Source organism: Amphiura filiformis, chromosome 16, assembly GCF_039555335.1.
Source record: "Amphiura filiformis chromosome 16, Afil_fr2py, whole genome shotgun sequence".
NCBI classification, from domain to species: domain Eukaryota; kingdom Metazoa; phylum Echinodermata; class Ophiuroidea; order Amphilepidida; family Amphiuridae; genus Amphiura; species Amphiura filiformis.
In genome coordinates, this window is record NC_092643.1 from 41117137 (window position 1) to 41133592 (window position 16456).

General features: G+C 36.9%; 1 protein-coding gene across 1 annotated transcript; it reads right to left on the minus strand.

Moving 5' to 3' along the window:
* Positions 1-9403: 9403 nt before the first annotated feature.
* Positions 9404-15407, minus strand: LOC140172652 (acid-sensing ion channel 4-A-like). The gene is made up of 6 exons (XM_072195785.1): positions 15256-15407; positions 14765-14932; positions 14045-14242; positions 11994-12100; positions 10780-10961; positions 9404-9586 (listed from the first exon to the last, which is right to left on the minus strand). Exons 1-6 carry the CDS (start codon positions 15405-15407, stop codon positions 9404-9406), a joined length of 990 nt encoding a protein of 329 aa, XP_072051886.1.
* Between the last annotated feature and the right edge of the window lie 1049 nt (positions 15408-16456).

Genomic DNA, 16456 nt, shown 5'->3' on the forward strand with positions numbered 1-16456 from the left:
AAAAAACAACAAAACAACAAAAGAAAACAAACAAACAATTGTTTGGACAATTGCCCTCAATTTTCCAAATTACAGGAAAATGTAACTTAACCTGCATTTCCTCCCTCTAATTTATATTTTCCTTCCCTTCTTTTTTGGATTTGGTGGAGCGGTCTTAGAAGTGCCTGGCACCTGTTCGCTCCAACCATTCACTGGACTTTTTAAAACAAATATTGTTCCTTTCATAATATTGTGTAATTTTTGATGTAACTTATGTGTAATATTATATAGTTTTTGTAATTCTGTTTCTGTGCCAGTGATAAATTGTAATAAATAAATAAAATAAAATAAATAAAACAAACATAAACAAAAACAAAACAACCAACAACCAAAAACAACACAACCCGTTCCTGGGGATGAGAAAAGGAGGATTGGCAATGGTGGTACGGTGCATTATCAATCGGCGCATTTTTTTGTATGCGCCCATGCTGGCTGCACCACGCACCTCATTTTGATGTCTCGTTTTACACAATTTTGACTGTTTTTACGTGTTTTGTCAACTATATTTCGCCGTCGTTATAGTTTGTAAGTACTTGTACCACACATTGAACTCTCATTTGAATGACATTTCTCGCGAATTTCGCTGTAAACTCATGATATTTGTTGAACATCTGGTCTACAAAATAACACTGCATTATCGCCATATACTTGCATCGTATATTCTGTGTATAGATCATCCTCACGAACGCTTCGCATCAGTGACCTCTCGCAATGTGTATTATACAGCCTCGCACAATGCTACGCTACGATAGACATGCTTTATTAGACGTAGCCCAACATACTTGCGCTGGTATTGATAACTCGTTGTGGCTTAAACTTAAAGACATTGGTATCGCAAAAAGTACTAAGAGAGGGTGTAGAGCTGGTCGTAACAAACAAAGACCAATTACAGTTCGTGTAACTAATAGATCAATTAATAATGTCAGTATGCCAACAAAATCTGTGTACAATAGTAATAGTAGTAATTTATGTAGAATTGAATGTCAACCTGAATGTAAACCTAATGATTCTCATATGTCCGGACATAGCCTACCCACAATTTTCAAGTGCAATCCAAGATCTTTGAATAAAAAATTTGATGAGTTCAGATCGACGGTTATTGGGAATCAGGCTGATGTCTGTGCCATTTCTGAATCTTGGTTTACTTCTATCAAACCCATTGAACATTATCAACTTGAAGGGTATGAATTGCTCACAAAATCAAGGTCTACCCGCGCAGGGGGAGGAGTAGCCTGCTACGTCCGCAATGAATTGAATCCACAAAATACTGACATCACAGTCCCAGACAATCTTGAGGTACTGTGGTTCAAAGCACGCCCCCAACGCCTTCCTCAGGCCATCTCTGTACTGTACTATGCTGTAATATACATACCCCGGGCGATCCCCACGAACAAGAGCTCATTGAACATTTGCTTGATAGTATTGACAAAATTAGCACCAAACACCCAGATGCTGGTATTTCCCTGATAGGTGACGTTAACCAACTTGATATCACCCAGATCCTTGCTGCTAGTCACAAGTTTGCCCAAGTGGTGGACAAGCCAACCAGAGGTGACAGCATTTTGGATAAGATAGTGACCAACTTATCCACGTTTTACAATACACCAATTGTCAGCGCCCCAATCGGGACTAGTGATCATCGTACTGTATTATGGACTCCTAAGGATCATGAAATCAGATCCAACAGCGTTCACATCCGCAAAGTACGACCCTGAAAGACTCTAATCTTCGCGAGTTTGGCAGATGGATTACTAGTCATACATGGACTGAGGTCACTGAAGCGGCAAATACAGGTGATAAGACCAGTGCCTTCTACAAAACTCTGAACTCGGCAATACAACTTCACTTCCCTTGTCGCAAAGTGAAACTTCATGTACATGACAAACCTTGGATCACTCCAGCTATTAAATCGCTTATTTGTAAGAGACAGAAATCCTTCCATGAAGGTAACACTCACAATTGGAGAATCATGCGCAACAAAGTCCAGCGCGAAATATCCAAAGCAAAGCGTGACTTCTACCGTGACCGGGTACAGCGATTAAAATCAGCGAATCCGGCAAAGTGGTATCAGCAGATTCGTGTTATGGCTAATATGACAAAAACTGAATCAAACATTGCTCCACCCCAGGGGGTCAACCCAAGTGACTTTGTCGCTGTGGCAAACAGTATCAATGAACATTTCGCATCAGTTGCTAATGACCAGCCTCCTCTTAATGTGGATGATCTTCCATCTTTTGAATCGTCTGACAATTCAGCATTTGTGGTGCAGCAGCATGAGGTGTACAGAAAACTGAATAAAATAAAGAGCGGTAAAGCTGGAGGTCCTGACGGAATACCAAGTAGGATTATCCGCGAATTCTCGTATGAACTGAGCTTACCACTCTCCAACATCCTGAACAGATCTTATGCAGAGGGTGTTGTGCCACCCCAGTGGAGAAAGGCCACGGTGGTCCCTATCCCCAAGAGTAAGCCTGCAACATATAACAGTCTCCGCCCAATATCTTTAACGGACCATTTCGCTAAGGTAGCCGAATCATTCATGAATCAGTGGCTCATGGACGATATTCAAGAACATATTGATCCCAACCAGTTTGGAAACCGGAAAGGAGTGGCGACTACGCACTACCTTGTCAAACTGTTGCATACACTACACAAAAATGCAGACAAACCAGGAAGCCACAGTACGCTGGTGGTCACTGACTTCAGCAAAGCGTTTGACCGCATAAACCACAATGTACTCATTCGCAAATTAATCAATCTTGGAGTCCGCCCCCCTGTGGTTGCGTGGCTTTGTAGCTTCCTTACGCAAAGAGCACAATGTGTTCGGTACAAAGGCGCCATTTCATCGTGGATAACGCTGAAGGGAAGCTTACCCCAAGGCACCTTATTCGGTCCCAATGGATTTCTTGTCATGATTAATTCTGCACTTGTTGACACACCATCGCCTATCTGTGTTCTCAAATATGTTGACGACATGACCATCATAGAATCAGCCAAGGCAACGCAGCCTACCACCATCCAAGATCAGTTGAACACTTTCGCAGACTGGTCAAATGAGAACAACATGAAGCTCAATCCTGAGAAGTGCGCATATATGTCAATCTCGTTCTTAAAGCGACAGCTAAATCACGTGCTGAAACTCTGTAACACTGATCTTAATCAGGTGGATGTCACCAAAATCCTTGGCGTCCAAATCTCAGCTGACTTGACATGGTCAACTCACATTGATCAAATGCTGAAGAAAGCCAACGGTAGGCTTCACATGCTTAAGCTGCTGAAAAGGTTTGACTTGCCGATTGAAGATCTTGTGACAATATACGTTGGCTACGTCAGACCGCTTACAGAATACGTTGCTCCGGTTTGGCATTCAAGCATCACCGCCAAACAACAATCCGCCATTGAACGTGTGCAAAAGCGGGCTTGCAAGATCATCCTGGGCAACAAATACTCCACCTATGATGAGGCTTTGACCACATGCAACCTTACTGTGTTGACTGAGAGAAGGAAACATATCTGTGTAACATTCGTCAATGCAATGATGAGTTCTCATCAATTCCGCGAATGGCTACCTCCCCTGCGCGGCAGTAGCACAAGTCGGCTACTTCGTAATTCAGATCATCTGACCACTGTGCGTTGCAGAACTAAACGCTACCAAGAAAGCCCAATACCCTATCTCACCAAACTGTACAATGACCAGCTAATGTGATCTTTTATCATTATTATCATGTGCAATATTATGAACAATTTTGATGCAAATGTGTTCTTATCAATTTGTGGTACTCGTTTCAAATATGTATTTTGATGTTTTTCACCTTGAATTTATGGAGTAAATGGTTTTAATGTGGGTGTGTGAGTGGGTGTGTGATGGGGTGAGTTTGGTGGTTGTGCGTTTAGTGTCGCGGGTGTGGATCGGGGTGTTGGCGATGGTGTGTGGGGTGTGTGAGTGTTTGTAAAGGGGGTGTGTTTGGTGTGTGTGAAGAGAGGCGCTGTGAATGTGTTAGGAGTCTGAGTCGTAGTAGTGTGATGAGTTTACTGTTCGAAGCGTAAGTATATGAGTGTTGATAAAATGCTATCTTTTATGTCAATTTTAATGAATAATGTGTTAATATGTTTATTATATTTTTGTAAATATGTGGCAATTCAGTTTTTACTGCGAGTGCATATTAATAAACCATTTATCTATCTATCTATCTATCTATCTATTACTGGAGAAATCTTCCGCACGAAAGGTGGAACATCTCGATAATGGAGTAAATATTGGACTTGTAAAACATAATCTACCAATTAAGTATTAAAAGGCGTTATCGCAATGTCAGTCAGGCATCGCGGAAATGTAGGAAAAACGTAGCAAACGCTTGGAAAGATGACAAAAACGTTATCTTTCAATTTGAATATACTAGGTTTAATGTTCTATGTTGTAGAAAGAGTCTTCAGTTATAAACAAAAACAAAAAAGTCACACACGAGTCAAAAATTAAAACGTTCCGGTTTCAACAAAAATGGTCTCAAATTGTTCATCATGCAAGTATAAAGGTCCATTCAGCGATTTGCTCATCCGAACGATCGTAAAAATCATCAAAATTTAGATTTTGGTACTGGGAGAGTGTGGCGCAATGGTTAGGGTACTTGTCTTTAGTGCACGGAGTCCCGGGTTCAATTCCCGGCGGTGGCGATTTGCTGGGATATTAATTTTGGAAAAAAAGTCTGAAATTAATTTGCAATCTCTGTAGATTATATTCAGACTTCTGCTCTCCCCATGATTCATTTAGAATTGGGTGAATGAATCATGAAAGTGCTCCGTCCTTCGGAGGGGACGTTAAGCCGTCGGTCCCGTTTGCAGAGAGCCATACCTGTACATGTATCTCGCAGCCAGTTTCGAAAAGAGTAGGGTGTTAACCCCTGACTGTTCCCAACCCGTCCTGGTATTCAGATGGACCCCAATGGAAATAAGCTTCAAATAGAGGCTTTCTTGGGTTATCCAGGGTTGTCAAAACCAGAACAAATCAAAGAAAAAATCAAATACCCTTTTAATAAGCCTGCTAGTGGTTCAGCCAAAAGCTGTGTATTTGAGTTAAAACAAGGCATTTTACACGAATCTGTAATTTATATACTGACAGTATATAAATTAGCTACATATATTTGAATGGGGCTTCAACTTCTTCAGCTGTTTACATCGTTTTGGCCCAAATGTTCATTTAAAAAATACCAAATGACAATTTGAATGACTTATCTTTTCCTTGTAAGCAATTTATAAACAATTTTTAATTTTTTTACACTTTCGCCGGAATCACTGAATGGGACTTTAACAATGTTGTAGTGTAATGCACTACTGACATTATTTCATTATATTCAACTGAAAGTCTTATAAAAGTTGTGTACAAATACCAAAATAACGGGATATATTCAAGGACTTGAGAATATAATTATATCAAAAGAATCTACACCATCAGATCACCACATGCAGTCTATTTTCATTATAACCTTCATAAAGACACGTGCTTTGATGCCTATACAAAATTCTTGACCTGGTGTGGACGATGTGTGTCATCATCATATTAATGTCTACATTACTTGCATGAAAGTTCATCTGTGTTTACCAACATTACTTGTTTGATGGCTTCTCTAAAAGGTCGAGCTATACGGAAAATGTTCATTCTATTGTTATAATAATTGTTATTTTTATGTTAACTAAAGAATGAACACAAGATTTTTAAGTTTATGTTTTACATTTTACTTGTCCGCTTCGATTATTTTCATTTTTACAATGCATAATTGCATTTCGCATCGATTAATTCAATTTTGAGCAGCAGGATCGTCCGCACCCTCATGGGAACATGTCATGGCTACCCATTTGCTCGGTTCTAGGTTGCACGTCTTTGGTCTTTGGGGCATCTGGTTTCTTTCGCTTGCAATCGCAGAAGAAGAAATCAATGGTTTCAATGAAAGAGAGAAGGCTCGCTCCAAAGAATAGACCGAGAGCACCGCCCCAATCACCTGTATAATGATAATAATAATACTACTAATAATAACAACAACAATAACAATTATAATAATAACACAAATAATAATAACACAAATAATAATAATAATAATAATAATAATAATAATAATAATAATAATAATAATAATAATAATAATAATAATAATAACACTAATAATAATAATAATAATAATAATAATAATAATAATAATAATAATAATAATAATAATCAAGATATAATCGGTGAAATAGTAGAGTGAAATATACCAGCGTTGTTACCAGATGTTAGTACATGTTCCACACAGTATAACACGCAACCTTATGGAATTATACATTTCGACTATAATTTTTGAAGTGCACCGTGCCGTGAAGCTATGCCATGGTTATGTTGCCACGTTGACCGAGAGTATAACTGAAATTGAGAGGAGGAACTGTGCCCAAATATTTTGACAGGCCTAGAGGTCAATTAATTTTTGCAGTTCAAATGAAGCCAAACAACCTTTGCGTTCTGTGACAACCGAACCGCCGGCGCACTGGTAGAACCATCGGTTTACCCACGTTCTATAGTTTGTTCGGCTTTTAATTGGCTTACGCTAGTTGCACTTGCGTAATGCGTGGCTTAGGTGAATTTGCGCGAGCTTGAGTTGGGACTTTATTGACTCTCGCATTAACAAAAAACGAGTAATTATAAACTGGACAAACTATAGTGTCCGAACAATAGCAATCACGCCCAATCGCCGATTCTAACAGTGCCGGTTTTTCAAGCCATCTTTAGCGACTGGAGTACGTATAAATTATGCCTTACTGAATAAAACAACTTTTAAGGGTTCCAATTCGGCCACTTCCACTCTGCTATATATAATAATGCAGATCTATTTCCCAAGCAAAAAAGGTCTACATGTATAGCCAAAAGCTTCGGTGGTGAGCCACGGGGTTGAACATTTTCAAGAAAATATTCGTGATATATGCTATAGTGTCAGCGGCTGAGTTTTGGAGCCTTCCCCTATGTGAACATTTTGAGCACCTCAAATCTGATCATTTCACTTTTAAGATCTGCATTCACCACAATTAGACAATTGGAAGACAAATGAAAGACAAGTGTAAAAACAAGGAAACACAAAAAGAACAGGCAAGCGGTAACCTTCACGCCATTAGAAATACATGTCCTCTACAGGACATGGAAAAATACCATAGTTCTTTTGAATTATTTATATAAAGCCCTTTTTCAATACTGGTCATGTAAAAACGTACAAATAAACTGAAAGAACTCGTAGTCTTTCTGCTCCGTTATACGCTCAACTTCCAGGTTTCCAAAGAATAGGTCCACCTGGGCTAGTGTGCCTCTGCAAAAATGCAAACAAAGAAACAAGATATGTATTAACATGTTCAGGTAACTACCCAACGACAGACGTAGTTTTCCAAAAGATAAATACTTTACTAATGCGAACATGCCCTCAGACAAAAAAAAATCCAAAACAAAAGAAAAAAAACGGGCACATTAGATTTGAGAACATGGATACTGGTATTAATTTGTATTGAGTCAATAACGGAGACGAGAATCAAATAACGGACGACACCAAACACAATTTAAGCACGCAACCAAGAAAGCGCAAAAGGGTATACATATTAGACTAACGTTACTTTTCAGCACATTAATGATACACATATGACATTACTCTTTAGCAGTGTAGTCGAGTTCGTTCATCTGTATTACCTCATGTACGTTGTGGTCAATCGATTGAGGTCCTCTTCTTCAAAAAGCCGATTCCCACTCGCCATCAAAACTTTGTGAAATTCTTGGTACATTAAAGGAAAAATAACCCGAAATCCATTCTCAATTTGAAAGTCAACATATATCGAGTCAAAGTTGACAAACGTCCCGTTCATTGCGGGGTCAGATTGAAAACTTTGAATGATGTTTTCTTTGAATTTCCCATGAGTTAAGTAGCCATCAACAAAACGTTGCTCAACGGCGTGGTAATAAGTGGAACCATACGACACATTGTGATTATAGACAACTTCGTAGTAAACTTTATCCATGAATAAGTAGACAATGTCGAATTTAAAGTCATTGAACACTTGTACTATTTGATAGTTCAATGTCTCATATTCATCTGGATATGCTTCTGAAAGTTTAACGCCAGATTCATTCGTCACGTCGGCTAGCCAGTTATTGATGTAAATCGCGATAATAGTTTGGAAAGAACTTTCAATCATGTTGATACTAGTCTCTCTGTGTGTAATGTTTAAAATGTTTAATAAACGTTAAAGATATATATAATGATATAAAAGATATGAAGATAATCAGCTCTTAATAATAATATATGTTTATCACCCGCAACATAATGTGTAAGCTCAAACAATGACGAACTCTCTTTCTTTCTTTTCTTTCTTTCTTTCTTTCTTTCTTTCTTTCTTTCTTTCTTTCTTTCTTTCTTTCTTTCTTTCTTTCTTTCTTTCTTTCTTTCTTTCTTTCTTTCTTTCTTTCTTTCTTTTTTCTTTCTTTCTTCCTTTCTTTCACTCGATAACAAAAGGTCGTAACTGATATAAGCCAACGGTTAACTTACAAAGTTCTGCGATTAAATGCTGTCCTCTCATAAGGGTTTTCAATGAGATACCACGTATGTGGTTTCGCATGTGAAGGAAACGTTGACTGTGACAATGATAGTTTGTACTTTGTCTCTTTACATGTGTCATGACAGTCGCATAATTCGTTTTTATTTGCTTGGAAATACGCTAGGATTAACGGAAACGTAAAAAAACAAAGAAATTTTTTTTTTCACTGTCATGGGAAAGTTTTTGTGGTCTCAAAGCGTATACGGTGCTGGAAAACTAATTTATACTTTATGGTTTTCTCTTTATATTGACAATGTGTGTAAACCCAATTGGCTACCTATGAAGGCGATTTTACTTGAAAATCCGATTATTACTATGTGGACTGCTAGATCCCGCTTTTGAGCCCTGAACCACGACCGAAATGATCATATTATTTGTAGTCTACCGCATGTACTATCATTCCCAAGGTTGCGTGATACAGTAATCATGGAAGTATGTAACCACTTCCCTGTTGAATAACGGCGCATATAGTTAAATCAGTTGAATAACTACGATAGGTTTTAGCTAGAGCTATAAAGTGCGGGATATGCAGTAATTACTTACCGACTGCTTCGTGAAAACATTCTTTCAAATCTCGAGGTTCGCAATATGGGGCGTCACCTGTGCCAGAAATATAATTTTAACAAAAACAATTTGTCATCTTTATGCACACATTGAAATTTAATGTTATTACACAAGATTTTAAATATATGTCTGGTTAATCTGGTTTTCAAGACAATCAAATGCTCCATATGCAAGAAGCAAACTTTCCAATGAGCATCATAACTGATCATTCTACTGCATATATTACTCTACCTGGCATGTAGAACGTCCTACAGCTGCAGTTTGAAACAACGACATCGGTTTCGCATTCCAGGAAACACTTTGACTTGGTAAACTTTCCAGGAAAATACTTGAGTTCTTGTGTATCGTCATCGACACATGATCCATAAGGTGCTGATAGACGTTCGATCTATTATATTTTAAATTCAAAATGTAAAAACAAATTGTAATCATCATCATTTGGAAGTTCGTTTTGTGTTTTCGACCCATACGGACTGGGTGATAGTAGTCCCGGCTTTTGGCCCTCCCTGTATTTTCAATACTTAACTTTTACATCGTATCAGCAGGATAATAAGAGTTATATATGCAACGAATTTGACGTCGGATAAGTTATAGAGGGATAAGCTATACCTCGTGAGAAATTTTTTTTGGCCAGTGCGCTAAATCTAAAAAGTGGGTAGGGGGTTGTGCTGACAACAAAAAAATCCAACAAATTTTCAGCGCACGTTTATATACTATACTGCGTCAATAAAGTATCCTTATACTTGGAAAAATAATGACAAGTTCCAAACTGAACAATATCGGGTGAAATTTGTTTTTTAATAGATGCAGTATCTAATCCTGCACATTATGATACCACATTGAATCCAATGTGACTTCAAGAAACAAGGTTACAAGCATTTGATTAGATGAAGGAACAGTTTTAAAAGTGACAAACTGGCCTATTAAAAACTCCACAGATTAGACATCTGGTTTGAGAGTGGTGATTGGCTAATTTATGCGTTTGGCTTTAATTTAAAACAAATGGAACAAAAAAAAACTGTAACAAAAGAACTGAAAAATAAAATGAAAGTTATGAAAAGTACAGAGAAGTAAAAACTGAAATAAAAACTGCTTTAAATAACGCTTCATTGAAGAAACTGTGTTGTCTCTTTGTTGCGCTTATTGGAATCTTTTTTTGCCTTGTATAGGCCAGTTTGTCACTTTTAAAACTGGACCTATTCAATTGCTTTGAATAACTTTACTTCTTGGGGTCACATTGGATTCAATGTGGTGTCATGATGTGCAGGATTAGATAGTACATCTATTACAAAAACAAATTTACCCCAATATTGTTCAGTTTTGAAATTGTGATTATTTTTCCAAGTGTAAGGATACTTTATTGGCGCAGTATATTAACTTATGGAGCAATGTTAACAGGCAGATTTAGTTTGGAGTGACATGTATTTTGTTACTTCACATGCACATGTAGCTCACAAAAATAATTCGCCAGCAAAGTGTTACGTGTAATCCAATTATCACCATGTCAACTGGATCACGCTTTTGAGTTCTGCACCACGATCAAAATGATCGCAACACAAAGCTGTTCATACACTATATTACCTCTGTTGTTTCTATACGGATGGATGTATGTTTACCAATATCTAGTTCTATTCCATAATCTTTCATATTTGGTACTTCGTTTTTTCCATGAATTAACACGAAGAAGCCGGTATTTTGGTTTGGTGCGGCGATGTGCTCCCAGTCTTCGGCGTCAAGTATTACACTAAGACCTTGCAATTTCCCTACAAATTCGATGGTATTGGGAATTTAACATTATTTAAGGGAAGGGGTATGAACGTTTGAACAGTATTTATTGTGGGACATTAGAGCACATCAGACATATCGAATTGCATTCTGAATACGAAGAATGGCCTTCTGATATCAAATAATTTTGATTTTTTTTGAAATTCGCAACGTAATATACACATTTTATGGAAAATCATTAAAAATTGATATTTTTGATATCTAACAGTACTCGAATATATTTATAAATCTGATGATTTCTACCTAAAGTGTATGTAGGTGGGATGAAAAGCCGACGATCAATTGAAAATTTTGCCATTTCGTATTGAAGATATGGATTTTTTTTACCAAAACACCAAAAAAAATTAGGTCTTTTTGGGAAAAAAATCCATATCTTCAATATGAACGGTCAAAATTTTCAATTGATCGTCGGCTTTTCCTCCCAGCTACATACACTTTAAGACTATATCATTAAATTTAAAAAATTTACTTCGAGAACTGTTATATCTCCAAAATGTGAAAAATATCAAATTTTAATAATTTGTCATAAAATTTGTATTATATCGTGAATTTCAAATTATTTGATATCAGAAAGACATTCTTCGTATTCAGAATGCAATTCGATAGGTCTGATGTGCTCTCATGTCCCACAAAAAATGCTGTCGAAACGCTCAAAACGCTCATTCCAGATCCCTTAAACCCTTTTAAAAACCACTACTAATCCTCGTCACTCCTTATAGTATTGTTACTGTATGATTCGTGGGCTTTGAAAATGGCAAAAATATACTACATAGTAATCATGGTAACTACGTCACCTATTCAAGAGCGGATGTTAAATTCTGACAGTTTCTTCATAAATAAAACAAGCAGGCAGTGATATTGAGTTATCATTCGTGTATTTCAACGTTTACCTAAACAATTTGTTTTTCTAGTTCAATTTTCTGTCAATTATATTTCTAAAATGCAATATTTGTGTAGCCTTGTGTCTGCTTTATAAACATGTCTGTTTATTGTTGTTCCGTTGCTCTTACCTGGTGTTTTACTCATCCATGGCGAGTCAAATGTAAAACACACTCCATTATTGGTGACGATGGTAGTAAAATTTTGTGGCCCACAATCCTCTCCGTCGAATCGACACCTTATAACAAAATATTCACGGAAGTGCAGAAATTAACAGAATATTATTGTTTAGTTTAGTAAGACTTCAACAGAAAGAATCAATTAATTATGAACAACATTAAGTAATTTCTACACCACCGTAAATCGTAAATAAGTTTAAATTATACCTACCAGAGAGATTGCGATGTTACGTGGTGCGTAGCACGTATGTTGGCCCGTGTGTTTATACGACGTTGAAAACGGTGTTAAATATTGCTAGTCTCGGTTCCAAACTGGATTGTACTCATTCGTCACGAAGGAGAACAAGGCAGCTGGAACAAAGACTATACCATCTTATCTATTTGTATGTCGATAGAGGGCATAGTGGAAAAGGTTTTGCTACAAAAAACGATTCTCTAATAAACCATCTATGCACAGTTTCCACCTCGATACACTTGAGCACACATTTTCGTCCAAGGTAGCAGTGAATTGTCTCAACACAGTCTTTCACTACACTACACGGTTTAGTGCATACATTCCATCATTTCAAATCATTAGTTTTGGTTTCTCTTTTGTTCAGAAACCAAAAATCAAGGGATTAAAAAGTGGAGATGAACTGGTCTGCAATCATAACACTATTGTGCTGGGAGGACACAAGAGGGTATATATAACCAAAAGTATAATGGTCTATAATGGCTTATATCACTCAAGTACCTATTGTAAATTCGGTGGAAATATTTCGATGGTCTATATTTTTTCACAGTAAAATAAGCTATGGCTATTTCGTAATCTTAAGTCAATGCTTTCAAACTAAATCAATGCTTTCAAATGTAGACTGACTTGTTCGACTTCTCTGCTCGTGAATATTGCACTGCGAAATTTAAACATTTCTTTTGTATACTTAGATCAGGTAACTTCAAACCAAATAATTTTCTTCTTCACACCACTTATAAGAAACTGAAACGAAAACCGAATCTGCCTGATACAAATGTTCAGTTTTTAACAAAAGGTAGAAACAAAGAGTTCGATATCTTGTGAGTCAAGTGGTTAAACAGGATAATAGGAAACCACGTGACCAAAACCAAAACCAAAACTAAAACTAAATATTTGAAATGACCGAATGTAGCATCATACAGCTGTGTCTGTGTGACTCTAGCTGGATAATAGGCCTCTGTGATTGGTTTTTCTCAAAACCTCAAGTGTTCCCTTCATCCAATCAGATTTTATTTACATCAAACGAAAGCTAACACTTCCCCCTAAAACCACTTTTTTCACTAGCTATGTTTATAGCAAGGCGAATGTGGTAAATCTGTTGAAAACGACCTTTCCAAGCACGATTTTGACCAAAATGTAGGTTTTAAAAGGCAAGAACTCAAGTGTTCCTTACAATATTTTTGTCATACGGTTGTAAATTCAATGAACTATGAATTTGCTAAAGAGCGCTTACAAATTGATATGTTACCGCATGTATCACACACATTCCAATGAACAATCTGTACGTGTGAACATCGCGTATAAATGAAATTTGTTACAATCAAAAAGAATCATAATAATAATTATTGTCCATTCATATGTCAATTATCCTTGACTGTCTTTAACATATTGTGAAATGGACAAATTCTGTGCATTTTCAACGATGCATCTACGTTAATTTCTCACATGCAAAATTTTAAAAACTGGATAAATATGCGAACTAGCTTCAATAGATCGACGTGCGTCCAAGCGCTGCGTTTGGAAATCACAATCTCTCCAATGGCGGCGTTACGGGGGGGGGTGGTGGCAAGGGGGCATTGCGTCAATATATTTCTTGCCCCCAAGTTTGCCCCCTCCCACTTTTGAGCCAAAAACCACAAAATTACGTATATACATTTCCACTTTTTGTGGCAATTTTGCGCAAAATTTGTTCATTTTGCACCCCCCCCCCACCCCATCAAAATTCCTTGTGCGGCCACTGAATCTCTCTACCTTCTTTATCTATACTTACGATTTTATTGTAGTTTCCTTCGTATGTGCATTAGTTAATATGAAGTTATACAAAGAAACATTCCCCGGATAAACATCTGGTACCTCTATACTAGAGTGACCAGCGAGCGTCAGCTGCGGAAACATAGCTTGTAATTGCTTAACACCAACAGTGAGAAGATTCCATAAAGTTCCATATTTCTTGATGAGATTATCAAATCTGTACCAAAATAATGGAAGTGGTTAAAATTGGTAACATTGGTAGTTATGAGTGATTATGACACAGGTAATAAACAAATTGTGTTTTTGTTAAAAAATAAAAAGAGGAAGACGAAGGCAAAGACTAAAACGAAGGCAACGCAGATTTTCAGACAACATTCCCTGTGTCACGGGTATCAAAATATATATATCATATAGATGAATTCAACGAGCCAAGTCAAGGTCAGGATTTGGTCGGCCATATTTGGATCCCCGCAGCACCTAACTGGTGTTGCACTGCCCAATTGCGCGGATTAAAGCCGCTTAAAAATCGATATTACATTCTTTTGTGTTATACACTGTCATCTTTCTTTCTTTTCTGACGTGTAACACAGGTTATAGAATGCAGTTTAAAATACCCTCCAAGGCCGCATCATTTCACATTTGAGGTAAAATGGAGCCGACGGGGACTCAGGTAATGGCTGTTATTGAGGTGAAGAAATGCGTGAAATTGGATTCGTCTATACATGACAGAAAGACCTACCTAAACATGTTAGTGTTACATAATGTTACAGATGGAAATTCGAGCTCATTTTTAGGAATATAAGACAGCTTGGTACTAGTCGGTCGATCGATGAATTTCTGTGCAGAGTTTACTATTTGGAACATCAATCCAGCTAATGCTAGAAGAACGACGAGGAACCAGACACTTCTGTAATTAGAGAAAACAAGGCTTTTAAAAATTACACTTGCAAAAACGTCTTTTAAGAAGTTTTTGCAGGTAAAATTTTTCCTTTATAAACAAGAGCTTTTTAAAACGATTGTTCAACTAGAACTCTCTGCGTGGAATGCGAAGAACGGGAGGCCGAAATCAACTTGGAAATCCCAAATACAGTAAGACGATTCTCTTTCACGTCAGTGGAAGGAAGCAGAAATTGCTGCACAAGACTGTAGAAGTTGGGTTCATCTCACATGTTAGACACCAGCTGACAACTGAAAATGCTCTGATCATTTTTAATTACGATGGCAACTTACTTGCGTATGGCATTGCCTTTTCCTCCTATGTACTGTAGCCCACCAAAGCTCGTCTCTTGTGTAAATGCCTTCAATCGATTTATGCATGTACGATCCGCTTCTGGCTCACTGATTTTTGATGACTGCAGATCATCAACCTTATTCTTCGACATCTTGTGACGTTACTTTGTAATGGATTGCTTATTTCGTTTGAATAACTCTACATAAGTGTGTTATTAAATACGACCAAACATTTTGATAAAACAAATGTTATATTTAAACTATACACCGTGTACACGGGCGTATGTAAACGTGCGTTTGGAAATCACAACTTGAGCTCTCTAATTTTTACCAGACATGCGACGTAATAATCATCAAATATTCGTTAGAAGTTAAACATTACCGGAAATAGAATAGGTATACATTAAATAAGAAAGACATCGAAAATTCTACGTCAAATAAGCGGAGTCTATATGATCACTTAGATCAGAAAAATCAATACTATTTGATTTACATTTCGATGAGAAATGAAGACATTACTGTAAAATGAATTGAAACATCTTGGTAACTTTTTAGAGTCAATTTGCTTAGATGTTGCATTTAAGGTAATACACTATTTTAAAGTGTTGCGATTTGGTAGTTCACAACATCTTGCGAATGGTAATGAGCTTTGGCAAAAATTGCATTGCTCATTTCCTTGCGAGCGTGTAGAAGAATTCAAATATCACAGAAATAATTTTGTAGGTCCTGTGGTTCTTGAGTTATGTTGTAAAGAGGGCTGAAACAACAACACTTTTGTAAAATGTACATAGCTCATTAACAACAATAAATTAAGCAAGTTTTCAAATTATATGATTTGTAGAATGAACCTTTGCAAAACATCAAGGTGTTATTTGTCAATAATTTATTGATCTAGAGAATGAAAATCGATTTTTTTGGTTGCTTCGACCAACAACTCCTCGTCTACCCTTAAGGGATCTAGAATGAGCGTTTTGAGCGTTTCGAGAGGATTTTTTGTGGGACTTGAGAGCACATCAGACATATCAAATTGCATTCTGAATACGAAGAATGTCTTTCTAATATCAAATAATTTTCATTTTTGAAATTCACGATATAATACAAATTTTATGACAAATTATTAAAATTTGATATTTTTCACATTTTTGATATATAACAGTCCTCGAAGTATATTTTATACATCTAATGATATATTCTTAAAGTG